Source organism: Bubalus kerabau, chromosome X, assembly GCF_029407905.1.
Source record: "Bubalus kerabau isolate K-KA32 ecotype Philippines breed swamp buffalo chromosome X, PCC_UOA_SB_1v2, whole genome shotgun sequence".
Taxonomy (NCBI): domain Eukaryota; kingdom Metazoa; phylum Chordata; class Mammalia; order Artiodactyla; family Bovidae; genus Bubalus; species Bubalus kerabau.
This window is the reverse complement of record NC_073647.1, coordinates 63,075,438-63,101,220: the sequence shown is the minus strand read 5'-3', so window position 1 is coordinate 63,101,220 and position 25,783 is coordinate 63,075,438. Positions and strand designations below refer to the sequence as shown.

The following is a 25,783-nucleotide window of genomic DNA, read 5'->3' as shown; positions in this document are numbered from 1 at the left end:
GTCTATTTAGTTCTTTGGCCCATTTTTTGATTGGGTCATTTATTTTTCTGGAGTTGAGCTGTAGGAGTTGCTTGTATATTCTCGAGATTAGTTGTTTGTCAGTTGCTTCATTTGCTATTATCTTCTCCCATTCTGAAGGCTGTCTTTTCACCTTGCTAATAGTTTCCTTTGATGTGCAGAAGCTTTTAAGGTTAATTAGGTCCCATTTGTTTATTTTTGCTTTTATTTCCAATATTCTGGGAGGTGGGTCATAGAGGATCCTGCTGTGATGTATGTCAGAGAGTGTTTTGCCTATGTTCTCCTCTAGGAGTTTTATAGTTTCTGGTCTTACGTTTAGATCTTTAATCCATTTTGAGTTTATTTTTGTGTATGGTGTTAGAAAGTGTTCTAGTTTCATTCTTTTACAAGTGGTTGACCAGAGTTCCCAGCACCACTTGTTAAAGAGATTGTCTTTAATCCATTGTATATTCTTGCCTCCTTTGTCGAAGATAAGGTGTCCATATGTGCGTGGATTTATCTCTGGGCTTTCTATTTTGTTCCATTGATCTATATTTCTGTCTTTGTGCCAGTACCATACTGTCTTGATAACTGTGGCTTTGTAGTAGAGCCTGAAGTCAGGTAGGTTGATTCCTCCAGTTCCATTCTTCTTTCTCAAGATCGCTTTGGCTATTCGAGGTTTTTTGTTTTTCCATACAAATTGTGAAATTATTTGTTCTAGCTCTGTGAAGAATGCTGTTGGTAGCTTGATAGGGATTGCATTGAATCTATAGATTGCTTTGGGTAGTATACTCATTTTCACTACATTGATTCTTCCAATCCATGAACATGGTATATTTCTCCATCTGTTAGTGTCCTCTTTGATTTCTTTCACCAGTGTTTTATAGTTTTCTATATATAGGTCTTTAGATTCTTTAGGTAGATATATTCCTAAGTATTTTATTCTTTCCGTTGCAATGGTGACAATCCAAAAGTCTACAAGTAATAAATGCTGGAGAGGGTGTGGAGAAAAGGGAACCCTCTTACACTGTTGGTGGGAATGCAAACTAGTGCAGCCACTATGGAGAACAGTGTGGAGATTCCTTAAAAAACTGGAAATAGACATGCCTTATGATCCAGCAATCCCACTGCTGGGCATACACACTGAGGAAACCAGAAGGGAAAGAGACACGAGTACCCCAATGTTCATCGCAGCACTGTTTATAATAGCCAGGACATGGAAGCAACCTAGATGTCCATCAGCAGATGAATGGATAAGAAAGCTGTGGTACATATACACAATGGAGTATTATTCAGCCATTAAAAAGAATACATTTGAATCAGTTCTAATGAGGTGGATGAAACTGGAGCCTATTATACAGAGTGAAGTAAGCCAGAAAGAAAAACACCAATACAGTATACTAACGCATATATATGGAATTTAGAAAGATGGTAACAATAACCCTGTGTACGAGACAGCAAAAGAGACACTGATGTATAGAACAGTCTTATGGACTCTGTGGGAGAGGGAGAGGGTGGGAAGATTTGGGAGAATGGCATTGAAACATGTAAATATCATGTATGAAATGAGTTGCCAGTCCAGGTTCGATGCACGATACTGGATGCTTGGGGCTGGTGCACTGGGATGACCCAGAGGGATGGAATGGGGAGGGAGGAGGGAGGAGGGTTCAGGATGGGGAACACATGTATACCTGTGGTGGATTCATTTTGATATTTGGCAAATCTAATACAGTTATGTAAAGTTTAAAAATAAAATAAAATTTAAAAAAAAAAAAAAATGAAAACACACACAGCACACACCTGTTTACAAAAGGCTGTCTTTGTCTTTCTGTGGGCCACCCTTGCCTGGCTGGCCTGACCTGACTTTATGACTGCCCTTGCAGATACCTCTCCTAGACAGCGGATCCAGAATCTTAGCCGCTTTGTGTGGAAGCAGGCAACAGTGGCCAGTGAACTCTGGGAGAAGTTGACAGCCCGCTGCGTGGACCAGCACCGCCACATTGAGCGCACTCTGGAGCAGCTGTTGGAGATCCAAGGGGCAATGGAGGAATTAAATGCAACTCTGACCCAGGCCGAGGGAGTCCGAGCCACTTGGGAGCCCATCGGGGATCTCTTCATTGATTCACTTCCCGAGCATATCCAGGCTCTTAAGGTATGCAGGCCCTCTTCCCTGGCTACCCAGAGACCAGATACTCCACCCAGACCCTGACAGTGTTCCTGATGCTGAGGCTCCATTGTTACCCTGGACTTCAACAGAGTCTCTCCCAGTTTCTCTGCTGGATTTGGGGGCTGGTTTAGCTGAGGGCTTCCCTGGTTGGGGAAGGGCTTCCCTGGTGACTCAGATGGTAAAGAATCCCCCTGCAATGCAGGAGACCTGGGTTTGATCCCTGGGTTGGGAAGATCCCCTGGAGAAGGGCATGACAACCCACTCCAGTATCCTTGCCTGAAGAATCACATGGACAGAGGAGCCTGGTGGGTTGCAGTCCTTGGGGTCACAAAGAGTCAGACATGACTGAACGAATAACACACTTAGCTGAGGTCTCCTCTGTCCTACTATCTTCTCTTTCCCTGATGTTTTCTGAGAGAAGAAAAGGAAGTAAGGACAATGCCCACCCCCATCCCCCATACACACACATCTTAGTCTGGTTGCCCTAATATGCAAGCATGGAAGCTGCGCTACTAAAACAAAATCTCTGGGTAAAGAGGAAGGAGTTGGTGTGAATGACTAATGGTTCCTCTTTCCTACTATCTACCTGCTGTGGGACTTGGATCCTGGTTCCATAGCTATTCAAGGAAGAATTCTCCCCCATGAAAGATGGAGTGAAGTTAGTAAATGATCTGGCCCATCAACTGGCCATTTCTGATGTGCACTTGTCAATGGAGAACTCCCGGGCTTTGGAGCAAATCAACATCCGGTGGAAACAGCTACAGGTAAAGGAGAAGCCTAAAGTGAGCTATGGGAGAAAGATTCGGTGTAACTAGGCTTGGTGATGGGGGGACTCCTCCACGCCTTCAGGAAGTAAAGGGGCATTGAAATGGGATCTATGTGGGGAAAGAGTTGTATAGAATTTGGGGCCAGGAAACAAGCTTCTCAACCTCTAAACTGCAGGAAGTAATTAAAATAGTCTGAGAGGGGCCTGTCTGCATTTGAGCACTCAGAGTAGACGGGCAGATGAAGAGTGACTGTGACCTGGAGTTAGAGATGCTCTTCTCTGACCTCTGGGAGTGACACAGGAAAACTAAGATTTGGGTGAATGGTGGGAGGATCTGGAACTGGAGAAGAGGCAGCCTTGGAGGGAATTCACAAAGATGGCTGGAGGCACCTGGAAATCCCACCCTGGATATGTGGAATGAGGCCACTGACTTCCTGCATATTCTTTCCATAGGTGTCAGTTGGCGAGAGGCTTAAGCAGCTTCAGGATGCTCACCGGGACTTTGGGCCTGGGTCACAACACTTCCTCTCCTGTATGTGAGACAAGCTGTACTTCACTTTGTAGAAGCTCAGACACTTTCCAAGAGAGTCTACTGTTGTCTGTTGGGGGCCTGGTGGGAGCCCAGTGTACCTTGGCATCTAAGAAGTAGTAGAATAAAGCAGTGTAGGATAGTGGTTAAAAGGACAGGCTCTTGAGCCAGAGAGACCTGGATCTGAGTCAGAGCTCCTCAACTTCATAGCTGTGCAAGCTTGAAAAAAATAGCCTAACCTTTCTGAACCTCAATTTTCCCATATATAAAAAGAGGGGAAAATATGACCTAGCTCATAGAGTTATGGGAATTAAATGACTTTATTGTTCCAAAAATATTTATTGATGGCCTACTACAGGCCAGGTACCATTCTAGGCACTGGGGCTACATTAGTGAACAAAACAGAAATTCTTAGACTTGGAGAGCTTACATTCTGCTAGAAGAAGCCAAACCATAAACAAATAAGTGTGTGTGTGTGTGTGTGTGTGTGTGTGTGTGTAAAATATCAGTTGGTGACAAGTGTTCCAGAAAAAAGTAAAGCAGGGAAGTTATGGGTTAGGGAGTGCTGGACTTAATGGAGGAGGCATTGCAATTTTGAATAGGGTGGTTAGGAGTATTGTCACTGAAATCATGGCAACTGAGTAGAAACCTCAAAGAGGTGAGGGAATGAGCCATGTAGATATCTGAGGGAAGAGCAGACTGGGCAGAGGAAACAATACCTTCCAGGATCTTAAGGCAGGGGCATACCTGAGAAACAGCAAGGAGACCAGTATAGAAGTGAGTGAAGAGGAGAGAGAGCAAGAGATCAGAATGGGAGCAGAAAGCCAAAGCATGGAGGGCCTGGAGGGCTATGGTAAGAATTAAGATTTTATTCTGAGTAGAATGAAGAACCCTTGCAGGGGTTTGAGCAGAGGGATGACATGATCCAACTTCTGTTTCAACAGAGTGTTGGGGGGCAAGAATAGGAAGAGGGAGACCTGTTAGGGTACATATTGTGATAATCTAAATGAGGGACGATGTGACCCAATCAGAGTGGAGATGGTGGAAATGTAACTAGATATGAAAATTAGATATGCACACAGAGCATTCAGCAGAGTATCTGGCACATAGTAGGAACTCAATAAATGTTAATGGCAATTCGAACTATTCAATTATAATGACTGGCATGCAGCTACACCTGCAGAAGGCTCTTGTACCCAGGGAAACTGCAAGGAAGAGATTGACCAGATGACTGAGCCTGTCCTGGAACATCTGGAAGTTAAAGACATGGAACAGAGAGAAGCATCATTTTCCAGAGTTTCTCACCATAGATGAGTGGGCAGTCCTGTTCCCCATTGTCTCACAGAACTGAGAAGCTGGGCCTTCTGGGGGAAGGGCTTTGAGTCCCATGAGGAAAGTAGGGTCACTTCATATCCACAGTAGCACACCAGCTGCTTGCAGCTGAATGGACAAAATGACAGCCTGCTCAGGGGAAAGATTGCCAGGGTGGCCAAGGCCACCTGTTCATGCCCTTGTTGTTTCTCTGGCACATGAGGATATCAGTGACAACCTCTTCTCCGTCCCTCACCCTAACATCAGGGAACGAAGTGTCTTCATTAGAAGTGTTTGCCCCATGCTCAGGTCCTGTTAAGAGCTGCAATGAGACTCGGGCATCCCCTTTTGGGCTTAGCTATTTCTTTGGGAGGATAGTACAGGGGAGTAATCAGGGGTCTGAAGAACATTAGTGGCCAGCTTCTTTCTCTTTCTCTTCTCCCTCACCAGCCTCTGTTCAGGTTCCCTGGGAAAGAGCAATTTCACCCAATAAAGTTCCCTACTACATCAAGTGAGTGACCATCTGAATCGGAAACAGGTCAATCATCTGCCCACCCTCTCCCTCCCCTGTCTTTTTTTCTACCTATTCCTTTCACCCCTATCTGTTGGGATTCCTGAATCCAATCCAGTTTTTCCTCTTACTCATCTCAAGAGCTCAATATTCTACCTGGGTAAAGGTGAACCCTTGTGCTTTGGGATCTTCAGGGTTCACCCTTAGATCCTGCTGCTCCTTGTATCCAACCTATCACTGATGGATATGTGCATGTTTTTCTGTGGGGTGGGGGGTGATATGGACCCTGGTGCTATTGATGCTTTTATTTATAGCCACCAGGCTCAAACCACATGCTGGGACCATCCCAAGATGACCGAGTTATACCAAACTCTAGGTAAGAATTCAAGGTTCCTGTATAGGGTGGAGATCTATACAGTTGCCTTTGTCCTATAAGAATATAGGGGAATAGTATTCTAGCGTGTACGTATACCATATCCTCCTTATTCATTCATCTGCTGATAGACAGTTAGGTTGTTTTCATGTCTTGGCTATTGTAAATAGTGCTGTGATGAATATAGGAGTACATATATCTTTTTGAATTAGTGTTTTTATATTCTTTGAGTAAATACCCAGGAGTGGGGATGGCTGAATCATACATATACCCATACATGCACGCACACACACATACACATGGTAGAACACAATCATAAAAATGGATGAAATCTTGCCACTTGTGACAACATGGATAGACTTTCAGGATATTATGCTGAGTGATATAAATCAGATAGAAAAAGACAAATACCATATTATTCCATTCATATGTGAATATAAAAAGAAAATAAATGAACAAACCAAACAAATACACATAGATACCAAAAAACAGAGTAGTGGTTACCCGAAAAGAAGGGGTAGGGGAAAGGCAAAATAGGTAAGGGGATTGACTGAATGGTGACAGGTGGAAATAAAATATTGTGTGCATGAAACTTATATAATGTTATAAACCAATGTTGTCTCAATAAAAATAAAAAGAAAGAACACAAGGGAATCCCATCCAATAAGCATATGAGGGTAGAAGTGAGTCCTTGTCCTTTTTCCAGTAGCTTCCTTCCTTTCCTCTCTGCACCTCCCTCAACAGGAAGCTCTATTCTCCCCCTGAGCAATTTTATCATCACATCAGGGAATATGCTTATAGATATATGCTATATCTGCTTTGAAAGACATTATCAAGGCTAAGATGAATGTGACTCTCATGTGCCTTATCTTTCACTGCTAAGAGAGACTCACTATTATGTTGTAGATTTTACCCATGTTGATGCACGTGACTATATTTCATTCATTTTTACTGCCATTGAGTGTTCCATTGTACATACCACAGTTTCCTCATCCATCCTACTGTTATGGACATTTGGGTCACTTCTACTTTGGAGCTAACAAAAACAGTGCTGCTTGGTAAAAAAAAAATGTGAAACTCACTGCTCTAGAATATATACAGCTGGCTGGGTTGTAGGATATATGAGTGTTCAGCTTTACTAGGTAATACCAAGTTGTTTTCCAATATGATTGTGTCAGTTTACACTTCCACTAGCAATTCTCATTCATCCACATCTTTGCTGACACTTGCTACTGTCACACTTTTATTTTTTGTCAATCAGACAGGTGTAACATGATATATTGTTGTGCTCTTAATTTGCATTTCCTGATCTGAGTGGATCTCTTTCCATTCTTTGCAGCTGATTTGAACAACATTAAGTTCTCAGCTTACCGTACTGCCATGAAGCTACGCAGAGTCCAGAAGGCACTGCGCTGTACGTCTCCCATCACACTTGCCTTATGGCCTTCATACTTCCTCATCCATTGGCTGTTTCCCACTCCCATCCTACCTTGGCCAAGGTTGTTGGTCAGCTTTGTGGGGACTCTGCAAAGGCTGGGATATGCTGGCTGTGGACACCTGATCTTTCTAGGGCGCTTCTATTTTCTCCAGCCTCCAGACTTGTTTCCAAATTAAAGCACAGCTCTCCTCTTCCTTGTCCCTTCTTCCCTGCCCAACACAGACAAGCAATCTAGTGTTTTATGGCAAGAAGTATCCAGCAAATGGTTTGGAGCCATTAAAGGCTTGTGTTCTTTCACTATCTTGGGGTTATTGGATGTAGCAGCAGAACAGTTGAAGCAAATGCCAATGGTTAGGGGACAACATGGCTGCAGATATAATGTGCCTCTGTCTCCTCTCCGAGACACTGTCCATCCATTCTTCCTGGACCAAGTGTATCTGGCTAGGCTGATACCAGCATTTGGGGTAATTAAAAAATCCTCCTGAGGTATGTCACATTCACACAGCCATACATGAGCCTTCATAACCAGTGTCTAGGTTTTTAGAACAAGGTTCATGGACCCACCTATTTGCAGTTGAAATGCATGCAAGGACAGAGAAACTGAAAAAATGGTATGGTATTTGATCCCTGAGAGTTTACCCAAACCCCACCATCTTCTTGAAACTGATGTCAAGGATCATTTGGGTATAGAAATACTTGGAGTTAATTTAAGGGGTTTTCTGCTGCTTTCTCCCTACTTGGGTTGTGTGTCTTGGTAAAGGGCAAGCTTATTTCATACTTACAAATGGTTAGTCTGGAGATGGAGTCAGATTTGGTGATGCTGGTGTCCGTATCTCCCTGTCTAGTCCCTGGGCTTCTACTTTTGCCTTTACTTTCTCTTTCTCTCCTTTCCTCCCCAGTGGACCTGGTAACTTTAACCACAGCCCTGGAGATCTTCAATGAGCATGATCTGCAGGCCAGTGAGCATGTGATGGATGTGGTGGAGGTCATTCACTGTCTGACTGCCTTATATGAACGGCTGGAGGAGGAAAGAGGCATCCTGGTCAATGTGCCACTCTGTGTGGACATGAGTCTCAACTGGCTCCTCAATGTTTTTGATAGGTAAGGGCTTGCTGCCCTGGCAGCCTCCAGGATGAAGTTCCAGTGGGATATCTGGAGTGGACACAGTGGGAAGGGTTTGCTCCCCTGGTGGATCTGGACTCAGCTCAGCTTGTGGTATGGGTGGCACCAAGCCCTGCTGGGATCCACCCCGTGAGGGAAATGACTGCCAAGATGTTAACCCTTTACAGATATTCAAGTTCTCAGTCTCTTCTTTTAAACCTAGTGGTCGCAGTGGAAAGATGCGGGCATTGTCCTTTAAGACTGGCATTGCCTGCCTGTGTGGCACGGAAGTGAAGGAAAAACTGCAGTGTGAGTACAACTCCAAAGTCCGGAAGAGGAGTTGGGTGGAGGGAGGGTTGTGGTGGGAGAAAGAAAGGTGCAAGATAAGCAGAAGTCCAGTCCTATGACTCAGCACAGGGCAAATCAGGCTACATTGTAATGCTTCCTGGTACAGGCTATTGCAAAGAATCTATAACAGCCAAAGGCCAAGATGGGTCTAAGGCCCGTTATCATTCCCACTGTCACTCCAAGGACATTGCTTCCTTCTGATCTGGTGTAATTACTTGATGGGGATCTGAGTTGGGATCCTGGGATACCCAGGACCTGGACTTCCTAGTTCCATTTCCTGATGGATCACCAGGCTTAGCCCTCTCCCAATCTGATGCTCAAACTATGTCACATGTTCTGCTAGAGACTTTCCATAGGATAACATGGGCAGTATGCAATAATCCCATTATCTGGGGGGTGGACAGCATGTAATTCTGTAAGTTTAAACCTCTCTGGTGTACAGTATCTTTGTTTTCCCTTCCATCCTCCATCATTTGTACAGCATTTTGCATTTTTCTGCAGCAGCATCATTAGTTGTCAGGTATTTAATGTTCACTGACCACTGTGCTAAATGTGGTGAGTACAAGATCCAGTTAGATGTGGTCCCTGTCTCAAGTGGTTTATAGTCCAGGTGAGGAGACAGAAGTACAGAGAAAGCACTTCTTAGAGTGCTAATTAGAATAACCTGAATGGTAAAGGATATGTGCTATATCAGATCACAGAAGAGTAAGGACAGCAATCTAGGAAAGCTTTACAGGGAAGAAGACTTTTCAAAGTACATTCATAGCTATGATGTAATTTATTTCTCCCAACATTCCTTTCAGATGGGATGGACAGTGATGATGTAGTCTTCATTTATAAGTAAGGAAACTTCAGCATAGAGAGATTCATGACCTACCCAGGGTTTCCCAAGCTAGTTAGTAATGGGTCAAGAACTAAACCCCAGGCCCTCTGCCTTCTAGTTTTGTTTGTTTTCTGGGCCTTAGGTGAGGCATGAAGCTATTTGGCAAAACTAATACAATTATGTAAAATTTTAAAATAAAATAAAATAAAATAAAAAAGAAACTCTGGAGGAGGTTTTTTAAAATTGGGTTGGAATAGGGGAGTTTCCTTAGAGAAGGAAATGGCAACCCACTCCAGTGTTCTTGCCTGGAGAATCCCAGGGACAGGGGAGCCCGGTGGGCTGCCATCTCTGGGGTCGCACAGAGTCGGACATGACTGAAGTGACTTAGCAGCAGCAGGGGAGTTTCCACAAGGGCAGTGTTCAAATATAAGTCCCATAGGCTGTTCCACAGTCACTTAGAGTGAATTCTTAGATGACCAAACGGGTTGAATTATGTCCTCTTTATAGAGTATCTGTGCAGTGTTTCTTTTCATTTGTGTGGATAATTGAGAGATTGCTGCAGTATGAGACTACATGGGCTACATGAACAGGAGGGGATAGGGCAGACCGACCTTGATTCATATTCAGGCACCTTTGAACCCTCAACCCCTTGATCTTGCTTCTTGAGACTCTGTTTTCCTGGCAGTGTATTTGTGTCTGGCACTGCTCTCACGCACAGCTCACTCTCTCTTCACCCATCCCTCCTCCTCTCTGTGTTCAGAGAGAAAAAGTGAGACAGACACAAAGAGGGAGAGCATTAGAATGTTCTTAGAGGGCTTCTAGAAGATCAGGGACCTTTAGGTATTCCAGTTTCAAAAGTCATTAGCTAAGTCAGTGCACTCTTACCCTCTCTTCTTTTTCTCCTCTTTCTCCTCACACCATTCCCTGGCCATTTCTGTTGTGGGCTTGGCGATGACTTATGGTGGGGCCAGCAGACCTCTTCAGCCAAGTGGCCAACTCGGGCAGCCAGTGTGACCAACGCCATCTTGGTGTCCTGCTTCATGAGGCCATCCAGGTGCCCCGTCAGCTGGGGGAAGTGGCAGCCTTTGGTGGCAGCAACGTGGAGCCCAGTGTCCGTAGTTGCTTCCGTTTTGTGAGTATGGAGCTAGGGAGGGAGGAAAGGAGGGATGAGGAGACTAAGATTGGGAAGAAGGGAGGGAGGACTCAAAGCTGGGCTTCTGTTCTTGTTTTGCTTTGCTTCAGATATTTGTTTCAAGTTTTATTGGCATATAGTTGCTTTACAATGTTTTGTTAGTTTCAGGTGTACATTAAAATGATTCAGTTATACACATTAACCCATTCTTTTTCAGATTCTTTACCCATACAGGTTATTACAGAGTACTGAGTAGAGTTTCCTGTGCTAAAGTACTCAGATGGAAGGGAGTTTGTTGGGCTGGAACAACAGGGCAGAGGGTTCTCTGGGCTTTTAGGATCAGAGTCCACTAGGACCACCAGGCCCACTAGGACAGGGTAGAAGGTGGACACCTCTAAAGAACAGGCAAACCCAGGCCTTGCTGTTTCTCTTCTTCCCATGAGGGCTGCCATGCTAGGCTCAAGATGCTTTGGGCCTCAGACATCACCGTCGGGCTTCTTGTTTCCCTAGAGTACTGGGAAGCCAGTCATTGAAGCTTCACAGTTCCTGGAATGGGTCAACTTGGAGCCCCAATCCATGGTGTGGCTGGCTGTTCTGCATCGGGTCACCATTGCTGAACAAGTAAAGCATCAGACCAAGTGCTCTATCTGTAGGCAGTGCCCCATCAAGGGCTTCAGGTAGGGAAAACAATACCTGCTGGAGTGATACTAATAAAAATAGGCAATGTCACATATAAATCATATATTGCAAAACGATGCAGGATGTAGTTATATAATTACAACTAATCCATTATGTGTGTGTGTGTGTATATATATATATATATATATATATGTTGTTGTATATGGTTGTAATTCTTTCTATTGCATTCTGTTTAATTTTTGAAAAAGAAAAAAAGATGGAATATTTTTCCAGTTATATTATGAAGTATTCAGACCTAGAAAAATGTATAGATAAGCAAAGTGGGGGCAGAGTGGGAGAACAGCCCAGAAAAGGAAGTAATTTGTTCTTTGTTTCCCAGGGAGCATTAAGTAGAACCCAAAAGCTCCAGCATCCTGACCTATGACAACACCTATGTACCAAAAGGTGTGCTGGCAAATGGTTCACAGCCTACTCTCCAGAAAGCAGAAGAGAAACCTGATAGAGCATTGGCTAATTTCCATGATATAGATACTCCCACCGTGGCCAAAGTCAATCTACCCACAGGAGGTCAGGAAGAGATGCACAGTTGTACACCATTTATAGTATTTCCACCACAGGGTACAATAGATGTAGACAACCTCCAGAGCATAAATGATAGTGAAATAGGAAGTGATAAGCTTGAGTATTTATCACCTTAGTTTTTAATACTCTTTGCTTAGTTGTGAGTTTATATGATTAAATTTTAAAATAATAGCTATAGTTAACAACCGACTTGGAAAATTCCTGAAATGTTAACAACTGACTCCCATGAGCTGGTATGAGCTGGCTCCAGTACCCCATGGTGGGCACCCATCACCAAGCTGAAGAAATAAAGAAGATTTTACAATACATTTATATATACATTATATATTTATATATTTTATGTCTACTAATTTATATATTATAAACATATTTATATAATATGCAATATATTTGAAGTTTCCTTGATGAAATTTCCCTCCTACTCCCACAAAGATAACTACTGTCCTGAATTTGGCTTTCATCATAAAATGCTTGTTTTTATCCCTAGAGGCTCAGCAATAAAGATATGCCTACCAATGCAGGAGATGTAGGTTCGATCCCTGGGTCAGGAAGATCCCCTGGAGAAGGAAATGGCAACCCACTACACTATTCTTGCCTGGGAAACCCCACGGACAGAGAAGCCTGGAGGGCTATAGTGCATGGGGTCACAAAAGAGTTGGACATGACCTCTTGACTAAATAATAACTTTTTTTTGTGCTAGAGAAAAAGCTCTAGCACATACTCTTTTTACAACCAATCTGCTTTCTATAAGCAAATGAGGCACAGAGGTGGAGTTTACGCCACTGGCTGGTGTAGCTCTAGGACAAGATGTCAGACCCTCTGACTGCTCTAAGTCTAGATACTTCACCATGCTATGCTACTAGGTCTGGGCAGTCCAGGAAGGCTTTGGAATTGGATCTGAATGGCTAGTCTGTATTCAGTCATAATAGAGTTATTATAAATAACTTTGAGGAATAACTTAGTCAACATGCCCACAGCTGGCAGAATCAGTTGTCTTCATAATGAAGGTGTACCTTCTCCAAGGAAGCTGGTCATACCTGTGAAACTGTACCCTTTCAGGCCACCCTTGTTTAGAAGGCCATTTGATATAATGAGCTCTTTACCCTGTCCCACCCTCCCTTTTATATATTTTTAATTAAAGTATAATTGATTTACAACATTAAGTATAATTGATTTACAACATTGTGTTAATTTTTGCTGTACAGCAAAGTGACTTGGATACATTATATATATATTCAGAATGTATATATACACATCTATGTATATATGTGTATATACACATTCTTTTTTAAATATTCTTTTCCATTATGGTTTATCATAGGGTATTGAATTTAGTTCTCTGTATACAGTGGGACCTTGTTGTTTATACCACCCTCCCTTTGAAAAAAGATGGTGAGACAATGCTATTTCCCAAACTTCCTGTAACTCTGAGCATGTGATTTCATGGAGATCTATGGTCTCTGGAGTAAGACTAGTCAGCTAGTGAGGACTCTGCCACTGCTATGTGTAGGAGGTTAAATGCTCCATGTACAGGAGGTTATAGTTCCATGCTTCACCCTCTTCTAATGTAGGTGTGAATTGAGGGGAAGGTCACTAGAGTACATTGTATCCTCTTTCCCACCACCTCTCCTCTCCCCAAGGTACCGGAGTCTGAAACAGTTTAACGTGGACATCTGCCAGACCTGCTTCCTGACTGGCAGGGCCAGCAAGGGCAACAAACTTCATTACCCCATCATGGAGTATTACACCCCGGTATGGAGCCTCTGGGCTGGGTGGGAGGGGCCAGCAGCTCTCAGCTTCTGGGTGCTTGATCCATTTTGCCCAGCATTGGCTAACTGTATTGTGCTCTCCATTGGGGAGCATCCTCCATACAGGCCTGGTGATTGACTGGTTTGAGGGATCCAGGCCTGTTCTTCTAGCAGAGCTTGTCCTTCATCCTCACCTGGGCTGCAACTGGTTGGAGCAGCCCAGGACATTCTTGGTCATCTAAAAGGCACTCACTATTCTCCTGCAGAGAAAAGTCTAGGAAAAAAATAGAGCAAGGCAGTTCCTGGTGATTAGCCTTTGATCCCTCTATTTAGTTTTTCCTGCTTAGCTTCCTGAATCATTCCTGTTCCCTGGTCTTTACTTGCTACTTTGTCATTGCTTCTATCTCTTTTAGTCAACACCAAAGTTTAAAGTTTGTGCTCAGATTCATTACTCAGTCCCTTGTGGGAAAGGGAGGGAATGCGCTTTACCTGGGTCTCCAAAACTGACTTGGCTTTCATTGAAAACTGGGCCCTTCATAGCCTCCTGAGACCAGGTTGGTCAGCATCCCTGAACTCTAGCCACAGAGTTTCTCCTCTGCTGTGTTCAGGACCCACAGCTCCAGGCTTAGCTTCCTGAGCTAACTCTGCTTCCTAAACTCTTTTATCCCTCTCCCCACAGATAAGACCAAAGTCCCAAGCATATCCCTAGCTCTCCCCACTGCTCTGTCCCATCTCCTCTCCTCATCTCCATAATCCATCTCCATGAGCTGTCATTTCTTCTCTATGTTTTGTTGGCACAGAAACATGTGTGACCCAATGGAAGCAGTGATGTTGCCCTTTAAATTTTTTCTTTTATTATCATCTAAAAATAAATATTCGGCTTCCCAGGTGTCACTAGTGGTAATGAACCTGCCTGCCAATACAAGAGATGTAAGAGATGTGGGTTCAATCCCGGGTCAGGAACATCCCCTGGGGGAGGGCATGGCAACCCACTCCAGTATTCTTGCCTGGAGAATTCCATAGACAGAGGAGCCTGGTGGGCTACAGTCCATGGGGTCACAAAGAGTCAGATACAACTGAAGTGACTTACCATGCACTGCAAAAATAAACATTTATTAAAATCATACATGAAAACTGGCTTGAGATGGTAGACCAATAATCCTCTAACTCCTGCTCATCTTCTGCATCTCTAGAATTTATGTAAAAGATATCTAAAAGTTAACAAATATATGATCATTGTAAAAGATTCTAATTTTTAGAGGTGTTTAAAGTATAAAACAAAGTCCCGTTTTCTCAGTATGTTCCCCACCCCTCCAGCCCAACTTCCCTGAGGCAACCAGTGTTAATAGTTTGGCACATACCCTTCTAGATCTTTTTCTAGGAGTGAGATGTGGTAAAGATGAATGAGAGTTGATTACCAGTCACGTTTCCTGCTCCAGTGGAGTAGCCACACCTCCATAGAAAAGCCCATTAGGGTGAGTCCCCCTGTCTTGTCTCCCCCCAGACCACATCCAGTGAGAACATGAGGGACTTTGCCACTACCTTAAAGAACAAATTCCGCTCAAAGCATTATTTCAGCAAACACCCTCAGCGAGGTTATCTGCCTGTTCAATCGGTGCTGGAGGCTGACTACAGTGAGACGTGAGTACCGGAGGCTGAGCAGGGGCTGCAGGCATCCTCACTGAGCCTAGGGGTGTGCTGTGAAGGGGCCGAGTCCTGCGTGGGCTAGGGCAGTGCTCCAGGACAAACCCAACTAGTGACAGCACAATTCAGCTGGGGCTTGACCAGGAATCTGACCCGAGAAACAGATTTGAATCCAGTCTCTGGATCTTGTTCCCATCAGCTCCTGCCCAGCTCTCTAATTCGGTGGTGGTGATGGGGTGTGTGTGGATGGGTGGTGGTGAGGAGACAGGCTGCCCAGCTACGCTCTCTTTGGTCTTCTGAGCCTTTGCTGCTTTTTTCTAGGCCAGCTTCTTCCCCGATGTTGCCACACGCTGACACACACTCCCGAATTGAGCATTTTGCCAGCAGGTACCACCACATTTGGGGGAAGAGAATTGTAAGGAGTCCAAGGGGGAAGGGGTTTTCAGTTGGGGCAAGAGAATGGCACCACAGCCAGGGGGATGGGCACAGTGAGTATATGCAGCAGCCAGCAAGGCCCAATGTTTGAGGGGAGGGAGAGTTGGGATAGCCCCCCAAACTCCCTGATTATCCTCTTGTGTGATTAGAGTCCTTGAGATGAAAGCAAGCTTCATATTCTGTGTTCCCTTATGTTCCTGCTCTTTCTTCCCAGGCTTGCTGAGATGGAAAGTCAAAATTGCTCCTTCTTTAATGACAGCCTGTCCCCAGATGACAGCATGTGAGTTTTCACAGCTGCTTATTTGCCAAGAATAGTTCTCCTTGGCCACTATTTGGGAAGGGTATATCCTCAAGGGAAGAGGGGTGTGGTGGTTAGGGTCCTTGACACCCTAAGGAAAGAAGGCTGCTTTCTGGGCACGGTATTTAATGAGAGAAGCAGTGTGCCCTCTATCAGCTGAACTGGGCAGTGAAGGATGTACTGCCTCCCTGCCATCCGTCAAGGTCCCTTCCTGTTGTAAGATCCCATCCTTCTATTCCCAACTCTGAGGGAAGAATAATATGCCCTCATCTAAAGTTGCATAAATGAGCCATATCTTATGCTCAAAATGCCAGTGCCCCATCTTGGGTCACATCAACCCTGGGGAGATATTAGGGGCTTGACTAAAGTGTGGCCAGAGAGATTCCTGGATTCTCTAGCCCAGAGAAGGGACCTGTCATTTCTAGGGAGGTTCCCAGCTTTCTCAGAGGACCTAGGAACTGTCAGTTACATGGAAAAATCCAGTCCTGGGACTGGGACTCAGGCAGGCCACAATTCCCTTGGGGATGGGAAAGTGAAGGGGGATGGAGTGGGGGAACATCACAGAAAGGGAACTGATTTGCTCATTGTTTCCCAGATCACTACAAATAGAACCCAGAAGCCCCAGCATCCTGTCACCCCCAAGCATGACCCTTGCACCTTTGAATACTTTGATCCCTCTTACTGCCGTGTGCAACTTAAAAAGGGACTTCCCCAACGTGTGTCTTGGGGCTTGAGCTGGGAGCTGAGAACTCACACCCTGAGCTGTTTCCCTGTTCAATGCCCGGCCCCTCTTTCCTCTCCCCACACGCACACAGAGATGAGGACCAGTACCTGCTACGGCACTCCAGCCCCGTTACAGACCGGGAGCCGGCCTTCAGACAGCAGGCTTCGCACAACATGGCCACAGGGAGCAAAGGGGAGCTTGAGAAGATCCTAGCCCACCTAGAGGATGAGAACCGGTGGGTGTGACAAAGGCAGAGATCTGTGTTGTTTCTAGAGACAGACAGCTTAACTCAAGTCCTGGACTTCCACATCCTAACTCTGTGGCCTTGAACAAGTGACTTATATTCTGTGATCTTCCATTTCCTCATCTATAAAATGGGGATGAGGAGCTGCTGTAAAATACCTATGTATGAGAGTCATTTGTGAAGATAAAATGATCAGGCATATAATGTGTTAGCCAGTGTCTGTCTTATTGAAAGGGTTATAAAATAGCCCTTTCAATAGCTAAAATAAAAGCTAGCTATACTAATAATTGGTCTTTCCTGTTGTAGCTCAGCTGATAAAGAATTTGCCTGCAATGCAGGAGACCCCGGTTCAATTCCTGGATCAGGAAGATCCTCTGGAGAAGGGTTAGAATACCCACTCCAGTATTCTTGGGCTTCTCTGGTGGCTCAGATGGTAAAGAATCCACCTGCAACATGGGAGACGTGCGTTCAATCCCTGGGTTGGGAAGATCCCCTGGAGGAGGGCATGGCACCCCACTCCAGTATTCTTGCCTGGAGAATCCCATGGACAGAGAAGCCTGGTGGGCTACAGTCCATGGGGTCACAAAGATTCAGACATGACTGAGCAAATAAACACACACACACACACAATACTAATAATTATTTGAATCCTTTTAACTCAAGCTGAGTATCTCCAAGTACCCAGGAGATGCCGGCACAGAGAATGCAAACACAGAGAATACAGAAGAGATGCTGCTTGTCTCTGCCCTCAAGGAACTTTCAGTTGTTGGAAAGAAATCCTTATCACTTAGTGAAAGTGGTAAGAGGAGGATGATATTTCATAGAGCATGTGAGGACTGGAAGAGCGAAGGTGAAGATGATTACAGGGATTACACTGATCTCCCTAAAGCACAGAGGGCAGCAGGAGTCTGAAGAGCATCTAAGCCACTTTGGGGGTGTGTCCTAGAATAAATAGCAACCCCCAGAACAGTGCTTCTCAAACATCAGTGTGCATACCGGCCACTTGGGAAGCTCGGTGAAATGCAGGTTCTGATTTGCAGGCCTGGGGTGAGGCCTCAGTTCCTGCTCTTCTAACCTAGAAGTTGCCCATGCTGCTGGCCTAACAGACTGTGTCTGGAGTCGCTAGTCCTTAGAACAGTGCCTGTTTGCAAAGTATCTTTTACTGGTTCAAGACAAGATAAATATATAAATACAGAGTGAACTTTTAGAAACTTTCATGGCAATTTGACATTGCCATGATATCCAAGCATATAATGAGTGGACTTGTCTTCATTGAACAGGATGTAGACCAGTTTGAGTATTGTTGAACTTTGTGTGGCAAGTGCTGTGTGGCATGACCAGTGTACTAGCCATATGCATTCAGACCAAACACTGATCCACAATGGATTGAAAAACCCCCCTGGTTTCTCCTTATGGGTATTTTGAGAAGTGCTGTGCTAGAGCAGTGGTGAGGAGGCCCTGGGAAGCACTGGAGAGAGAGTGATTCTATTGTAAAAAAGGAAAAAAAAAAAAGTAATATCTCCCAAAGGAGACCATCTCTTTGGAATCTGTTTCCTTGATGACCCAATGTGGGTGTTTAAAGTGGGCCAAAGAGGAGGCTGGCAGAGAGAAGAGGAAAGATGGGTGATCTTTTGTTTATGTTATGTCTTCCTCTGTAATCTAAAAATCTAAAAGTGGAGTAGGTGAGTCAGCGGCTCGAATGCCTCATTTTTTTGCAGAATGTGTTTCTGCCTGGCTTTAAGGTCAGAATTAATCCCCAAAGCAGCACATCAAAGTGCTGAGAAATTTGTTATACTAAATGTCAGCTCTCTGCGCTGCAGCCTAAGAACAGCAGAGTAAATGACACATACGCTGGAGAGGAAATGGATATGGCCATTAAGGCAAGAGCACGGCTGGAGTGGGGGTGGGAATGGGAATACAAAGGGATTGTTCACACATGGCTCTGAGGGGACACTGGGCCCTGGACAGTCAATACCCCATGAGGACGTTCAGCCTTGGCTTCTCCATCCTTGACAGGATTCTCCAGGGAGAGCTGAGGCGCCTGAAGTGGCAGCATGAAGAGGCCACTGAGGTACCCGCCCTGACTGAGGGCTCTGCCGAGGTGGCGCAGGGCCACTGCAATGAGGAGCTTCTGGCTGAGGCCCGGATCCTTCGGCAGCACAAGAGCCGCCTGGAGACGCGCATGCAGATTCTTGAAGACCACAACAAGCAACTGGAGTCCCAGCTGCAGCGCTTAAGGGAGCTGCTCCTACAGGTGGGTCTGGGGCCAGGGGAAGAACCAGAGCAGCCTCTGGGCACGGGAGGGATGGGAAGACTTTCTAAAGAGCACTGAGCTGGCAATCAGAAAAGATGGGGTAATGAAGGAGCCACTATATCACAGCGCTCGGCCAATTTTCTTGCACTGAGCTTCCACTCTATCCTTCTGTGTTACTTTCAAGTCACCATGGGGCCTTGGGCAGAGGGAGGGCTTTTGGGGGCTCATGTCAAAAGAACAAATTCAAAGAACCATCCAAAAGGTTGGTTTTGCTGCTTTGATGTTTGCTGGAAAGAAGCAAATTGGCATGCTTGGGGAAAGAAAGATTTTAGCCGTGGACAGATCACTTGTTACTTTTTATCCCTTTCCTCTTTGAGAGGGAGTGTATAGGATGTAGTGTGGTTCAGGAGTTCAACAGCCCTGGAATTGAATATGGTTCTGCCAATTAGTGGCCTTAGAATGTTAGGCAACATCCTTAGCCTCACTAAGCCCCAGTTTCTTCATCTGTAAGACAGGGATAAAAATATACCAACTTCATGGAATTGTGGTAAAAATCTAATGAGATAATACATTTATTGAATTTAGCATGGTGCCAGAAATATTAGTAAACACTTCATAAGTGTTACCTATTGTTGTCATTATCCATACCAGGGAATACCACCAGATCTTCCAAGGGATGACCTCTGGATCAATTTCTGGAGGTCTTAACAAATGATATTATGTCATGAACCAAGGATCAGGGGTGCAACTCTATATTTCCAGATGGAATTGGGTTCTAAATAGTTTAATTATAGCTGAAATGACAAGCAAGAGATCTTCTGGGGGCAATGCCATCCTTATAAGAACTGGGAGCCTCTGATACCTGGTGTTGAAGGAAGAAGGTATTTGGTAGTTAAATATTCTAAGAAGTTTCCTGAAAGGAGAAGCCACTGACTGGGGCACCGTCAAAAGTTTCTTCAAGTCCTAGGGTAAAGAGGTGGGCATGAGGTCTCTAAGGACCTTTCTAAGCTCAAGAGTCTGTCAAAGTAAGGTCAGGAAGGCAAAGTCACTTAAGTTATGCCTTACCTCTTTCCAGCCACCTATTGAATCCAATGGCAATGGCTCTGCAGGCTCGTCTCTGGCTTCCTCTCCACAGCAGTCAGAAGGCAGTCACCCCCAAGAGAAAGGACAAACTACTCCAGACACTGAAGCTGCAGGTGAGTTCCCTCAACCCCTTCCTCCATGGCTTTGTCTTGCCTCAGGTCTCCTGCCCAAGGTTCTGCTAGGGCTGGGACTGGTTCCTCCTCATGTCTTTGAGCTTAGGGTCAGGGATGATTGGATTATTGACTGATTCATTCATTTCTTTATTCTACAAATGTATATTGATTACCTCATATGTACCTAGGCATCTTGCTGGGAAGATACACATGCTATAGGTTTATCTTTCAGCAGGCAGCATCCTACCTCGGCCCCTTGACCTCATAAGGGGATCTCTAGTTGTCTTCCCAAATCTCTCTTTTCCAATTCAGATGATGTGGGACTGAAGAGCCAAGATGTCAGCCTCTGCTTGGAGGACATCATGGAGAAGCTCCGCCATGCCTTCCCCAGTGTACGAAGTTCTGATGTGACTGCCAACACACTGCTGGCCTCTTGAGGGAACCAGAGCCCCATCCTATAGTCCATGGTCCTCTCCTGGTCTGGCCAAAGGCTTCCCTCAGACTTCACCCAACCTTCCCAGTCCCCGCTGGCCCCACTCTCCTCAGCTGGAGTTATTTGTGCTCGGGGCAGCAGCAGAGATTTGGTGGTATGCGAGGTGGGGGTAGAGGGGCTAGGGGAGGGAGAGGCATGATTCCTCTGATTCTAGAAATGTGCCCTTTACTTCAAGTTTGAGGTCAGTCCCTTCAGTACGCTTCTGTTGCAGCCCAGGCTGATGGCACTTGGAAGCCATTCAGATGGGTTGCCTTGTGAAGCAGTGCCCATTGGTCCCTTTCCATTCTCCATGGAATGATGGAGATGGAGGGCACCTAATGACCCCAAGGCTCCAGCACTATGAATACACAGAACTTAGCCCTACTCTCTGACCCAACACAAGGGAAGTGAAGGGGTAGCCTGAAGACACTCCCACCCCCCAAAGTACCCCTGAAAAATCTGGGCAATGTGTGTCATGTAACTTCAGCTTGAGAGTATAGCTCTAGTCCTCCTGATGCTACCTAGATGTTGTTTCCTCTGTGAATATTTTCAGTTTCTTCTGCCTCAGTCCCTGGCAGACCTTTCTCAAGGGGAAACAGTTCATTCAGGTTCCTATTTTCACCTTACTTTGGGAAACAGTAAAGAAATATGTAGGGGCTTAGATATTTTCCCCGGATCCTCCTCTTTCCTGAAAGGCTCAGCGTCCTGAGAGACCAACTCTTCTGAGTCGGCCCTCACAGCCCTGGGGGAGGGCTGGCAGCTTCTCAGCAAGGGGGTCTTCTCCTTGGGTGAGGAAAGGAAAGCCCTCCTCTAAACCAGAGGAGTGTGACTGTCCCACACCCTTGACAGATGTGACCCTTCTTTCTCTTAAGTTAAATCAGATGAGGTGGCTGATATCCCTCAGCTAATCAGAAGGCAGATGCAACAGTCCACCCTGAATAGCAGCCCTTTCCTAGGGTCCACAGGCTTCAGATCAGCAAGTTGGCCACTTTCCACACAGACAACAGCAAGGCCTTCCTTTGCATAAAGCCTTTCTTTCTAACTCTGGAAAATGAACCCAATCCTCAAATTTCTTAGACAGATTTCTGGATAAATCTGCCTAGGCAGTTTTATCTAACTTTTCCTAGGCAACACATACCATGATCCCTTTATCCAGAAACTATTCAGAGTAGATAATGGGAGGGGGGAGCATCGGGGGAGCAGGCTTGGGAACTTTGAACAGAGTCAGGTCTCATTTAGGCAGATTTCTGTCAAAAGGAACTTTATAACTTAGAATCCTGCAACTGACTTAGTTTGCCTAAGTTTATATAGATACTTAGCTATCCTTCATATCTACTGTACATCAGTACTACCCCAGCCTCACTTACACATTAAATTCTAATACCTCTTGAAGTATTAATGTTCTGCCTTGCTCTTTGTTAGTCCCTGCCTCTGGATGGACAGATAAGATGCCTCCTAGCTGCTCATTTAGGATGTCTCTCCATTCATATTTGAGGTGAGCCATCCTCAAGACCAAAGCAACAGAAAGCCTGTGGCCACCGAGGAATCTAACAGGAAGAGTCACTCTGTTCTCTTCATTCATTCCAAATCTTGTTCCCTGAAGACCTGGTCCTGGGGTGAATTTTTCTGGGCTTCTCTGAATAATGGTTCAGGGGCCAAAATGGAGCAAATCTAAGCTCTACCCACCCTGTGCATAAAGGGAGGAACAAATAGCCAGGCTAAGACACAGAGTACATCTTCTTGCCCCTTCCAATTTCTAAGTCTGACTCAGGGCTTTAAAGAAAGTAGAAATTGCTACCAAGGTTAGAAGGGTGTGAGATGGTTGGAGTGCTCTCTTATAATCAAGCAGTAGCCAGTGGGTAGAACTGCTGGGAAACTAGATTTATCTACTGCAGGGCATGGAAGGCAGTGGCTTTGGTCCAGAAACCTAGGATTGCCTCCTTCTAGAATCACCAAGGGGCACTAAGCCACAGGTTCAGGGTGTCAGACTTTTTCATGACAATTGCCTTAGTGCTCATGAGGTCTCAGGGCAGGAGAACTGGTAATATATGGTGAGCAGGTGGCAGGTAGGCATCAAACAAAGAGCCTGGACATCGGTTAGCAGGCTTGGCAAGGGACCTATATTTGTAGGAGCCTAGAAAGTGAAGTTGCTCAGTCGTGTCCGACTCTAACAACCCCATGGAGCCCACCAGGCTCCTCCGTCCATGGGATTTTCCAGGCAAAAGTACTGGAGTGGGATGCCATTGCCTTCTCCAAGATTATAGGTAGGGGCTTCTATGGTGGCTTAGACAGTAAAGAATCCACCTGCAATACAGGAGACCCAGGTTCGATCCCTGGGTTGGGAAAATATCCTGGAGAAGGGAATGGCAACCCACTCCAGTATTCTTTCCTGGAGAATTCCATGGACAGAGAAGCCTGGTGGGCTAGAGTCCATGGGGTCTGTAGTTCAAAGAGTCAGACACAACTGAGCAACTGAGCACATTAAGGATAGGAGAAATTTTCTATAGGACTGAGAGCTCAGGATCTTTGAGGCATATGCCTGCCTAAGCCTGAAGAAAGCACATGTTATGAAACAATCTTACCAGGAAAGTTCTGCAAATTCTTTTTCCATAATCTCTACTCCGCCTGAGAGATCTTGGGCTCTTGAGGGCCTATGACAACTGCAGTGGGTCATGGTAGAGAAGATGTAGCTCTCGTTATGTAGGATTTGTGTTATAGGTGGACTGAAGCAGCAGGTCAAGAGTTGAATTCTCAGTAATAGGGTCACTGACACTTTGTGGTCCTGTGTTCACCTTGATGCCTGAGGTGAGTATATGGCTCAAGGGTCCAGTGATAGTCACGGCAGCACAGTTTGCCCACACTACTTCACAGTTTGCCCACAGTGAAGTAAACAGATCTTTGGGCACTGTGAATTCAGATGAAGGTGAGATTTCCTGAGATGTGTTGTGTGTTAGGCCATCTGTTGTGTGTCTTATCTCCTAGAGGTATAGTGTGTGATGCTACGTAGTTTATGGCCCCGCACTGGAAGGGTGGTGAAGGGGGTTGCTGGGTAGGCGGCCTAATGAAAACCTCTGATTTGTGGGATTAGCATCAGTGGTAAGGAAAGTGAGTGTTTGCTGGGGTTGTGGCATATAGTATGGGGAACAGTTAGGATTGATAGGTGATATATTCTTGACAGAATCTGACAGAGGCCAAAAAGCCATTAGGAGGGTACCTCTGCTTCCAGTGAGAGCAGAGTGGAGTCAGGTTGACTGGGAAATTATTAAGGAAGGCTGACTGGTTGGAGGACATCCAGCTGTTTGTTGCATGGTTCCCTAGAGAGGGTCCAACCCAGGATATGCACCCTTCCCTCCAGGATAAAAGGCTGAAACCAAGGCCCTCAAATGCCCATTTCCTTCAAGGCCCAAAATTTGGAGATATTTCCTTGTAGAGAAACTTGCTTGAGTTTGTCGTACTTTAGGGGCTGGGCTGGTAGGCCATGGTAATGAGAAACCCTGAGGTCAAACAGAGGCCAATCCTGGGTGATGATTTCCTTCCAGATAAATTTTAAGGAATACCTATGATGCTTGCGGTGTGTGTTTGGGATCTGGGCTCCATATTCAACTTCAGGCTAGAGCATTCCTTGAACAGGCATTCTCAATGACAGAATCATGGCCTCTGAGACCATTTCAAGCCAGGACTCTCATCAAAGTTCCGTTGACGTAAGTGACAGATAATTAAGAATGTAACTGTCCTGAGACAAACAGTTCTGGAGGAGAAAGGTGGGGGCTTGCCCTAGGGCTGTGGAGACATAGTTACTCAGCTGGGCACCTCTATCTCTGGGCCTTCCTGCCAAAAGCTGACTCTGAGAACAAAGGAATACATCAGCTCCTTGTTATTCTTTAAACACCAGTGACTGTGGGAGAGCAAAAGGCTCAAGGCCAAGGCTAAGCTCCCAGGCTTCATCTCCTCCCACAGCTGCCGCATTTGGAGGGGCACCTGCTTAATGTCTTTGGTGTCCCTAGGGCAGTCTTGAGGCCAGATTGAAGCCTGTGATGCTGCTCGCTGGCTACAAGAGCTGGTGGTCACAAGGGTGGTATTTGGGGAAGCAGAAAAGGTGGCATACTAGTCTAGAAAAATATGGGATGAAAGGGCAGGGCTGGGAACAAATTGGTTAACTTTGCCACTCACCGTGGTGCTTTTCCCCCTTTCCCTTAAATTCTGCATTGAAAGAATAAATTCGTATTTGTTTACTTTGGTTCCTCTGGTTATGCTCTTTGACTCTAACACTCTATATTGTTCCCTTATTTGCGCGGAGGAGGAGAGGGTGGGGCCACAAACCCACAAGAACACTGCAAAACACACCAGAAGAGTCCAACACCTACAGGACAAAAAAGACACACCCCACTAGCCTCATCCACCACTGTTACCTGGAGTGGTCACCTCTAAAGGTCCCATAAAAATTAGCTAGTTATTCACTCGTGGAATTAGCTCTTTATAGCAATGGTTCTTCAACACTGTCCTCATCAGTCTGAGGAATATTTCACCACCCTAAAGCAGTAAGAGAAAAATATGGACAATGCAGTGAGTTTCCATAAAGTTACATATATTCAATTTAAAAATGTATCCTTTATTCTGAGATTATGGTTATATATTTTGGGGGAATGTCTGTGTTAAATGTCCCTGTGAATTGGTGGTAAGTTTTTTTTAATACACTTTTCTGGCAAAATAAAACCCCGTCAGTCCCTCTTCCCCACCACCAATCTTCTTTCTCACCAATCTATGACTTCATTGTCAATGAAGTTGACATGAAATATGATGTGAGTCACATATGCAGCTTAAAATTTTCTAGCGGCCATAATAAAAAAGGCCCAACAAACCCAAATGAAATTAATTTTAATAATAGCCCAATATATCCAAAATATTTTCATTTCATCATGTAATCAGTATAAAACCATTACTGACATATTTTATATTGTTTTTTTCATAAGCCTTAAAAATTGTCAGGGGCTTCCCTGGTAGCTCAGCTGGTAAAGAATCCGCCTGCAATATAGGAGACCCCAGTTTGATTC

General features: G+C 45.1%; 1 protein-coding gene across 1 annotated transcript in view; it reads left to right on the top strand.

Annotated features, from left to right (window-relative positions):
* Positions 1-24,930, top strand: part of DRP2 (dystrophin related protein 2) — a 31,945-nt gene extending 7,015 nt beyond the window's left edge. The window contains exons 5-22 of the mRNA XM_055564576.1: positions 1,881-2,149; positions 2,782-2,928; positions 3,384-3,462; positions 5,221-5,281; positions 5,596-5,657; positions 6,994-7,068; positions 7,992-8,193; positions 8,417-8,502; positions 10,339-10,496; positions 11,007-11,173; positions 13,358-13,469; positions 14,970-15,106; positions 15,431-15,496; positions 15,759-15,824; positions 16,658-16,801; positions 18,827-19,064; positions 20,140-20,260; positions 20,573-24,930. Of these exons, the coding sequence (XP_055420551.1) occupies positions 1,881-2,149; positions 2,782-2,928; positions 3,384-3,462; positions 5,221-5,281; positions 5,596-5,657; positions 6,994-7,068; positions 7,992-8,193; positions 8,417-8,502; positions 10,339-10,496; positions 11,007-11,173; positions 13,358-13,469; positions 14,970-15,106; positions 15,431-15,496; positions 15,759-15,824; positions 16,658-16,801; positions 18,827-19,064; positions 20,140-20,260; positions 20,573-20,697 (2,315 nt within the window). The 3' untranslated portion in view covers positions 20,698-24,930. The remainder of the gene's footprint in view (positions 1-1,880; positions 2,150-2,781; positions 2,929-3,383; positions 3,463-5,220; positions 5,282-5,595; positions 5,658-6,993; positions 7,069-7,991; positions 8,194-8,416; positions 8,503-10,338; positions 10,497-11,006; positions 11,174-13,357; positions 13,470-14,969; positions 15,107-15,430; positions 15,497-15,758; positions 15,825-16,657; positions 16,802-18,826; positions 19,065-20,139; positions 20,261-20,572) is intronic.
* The last annotated feature ends 853 nt before the right edge of the window (positions 24,931-25,783 follow it).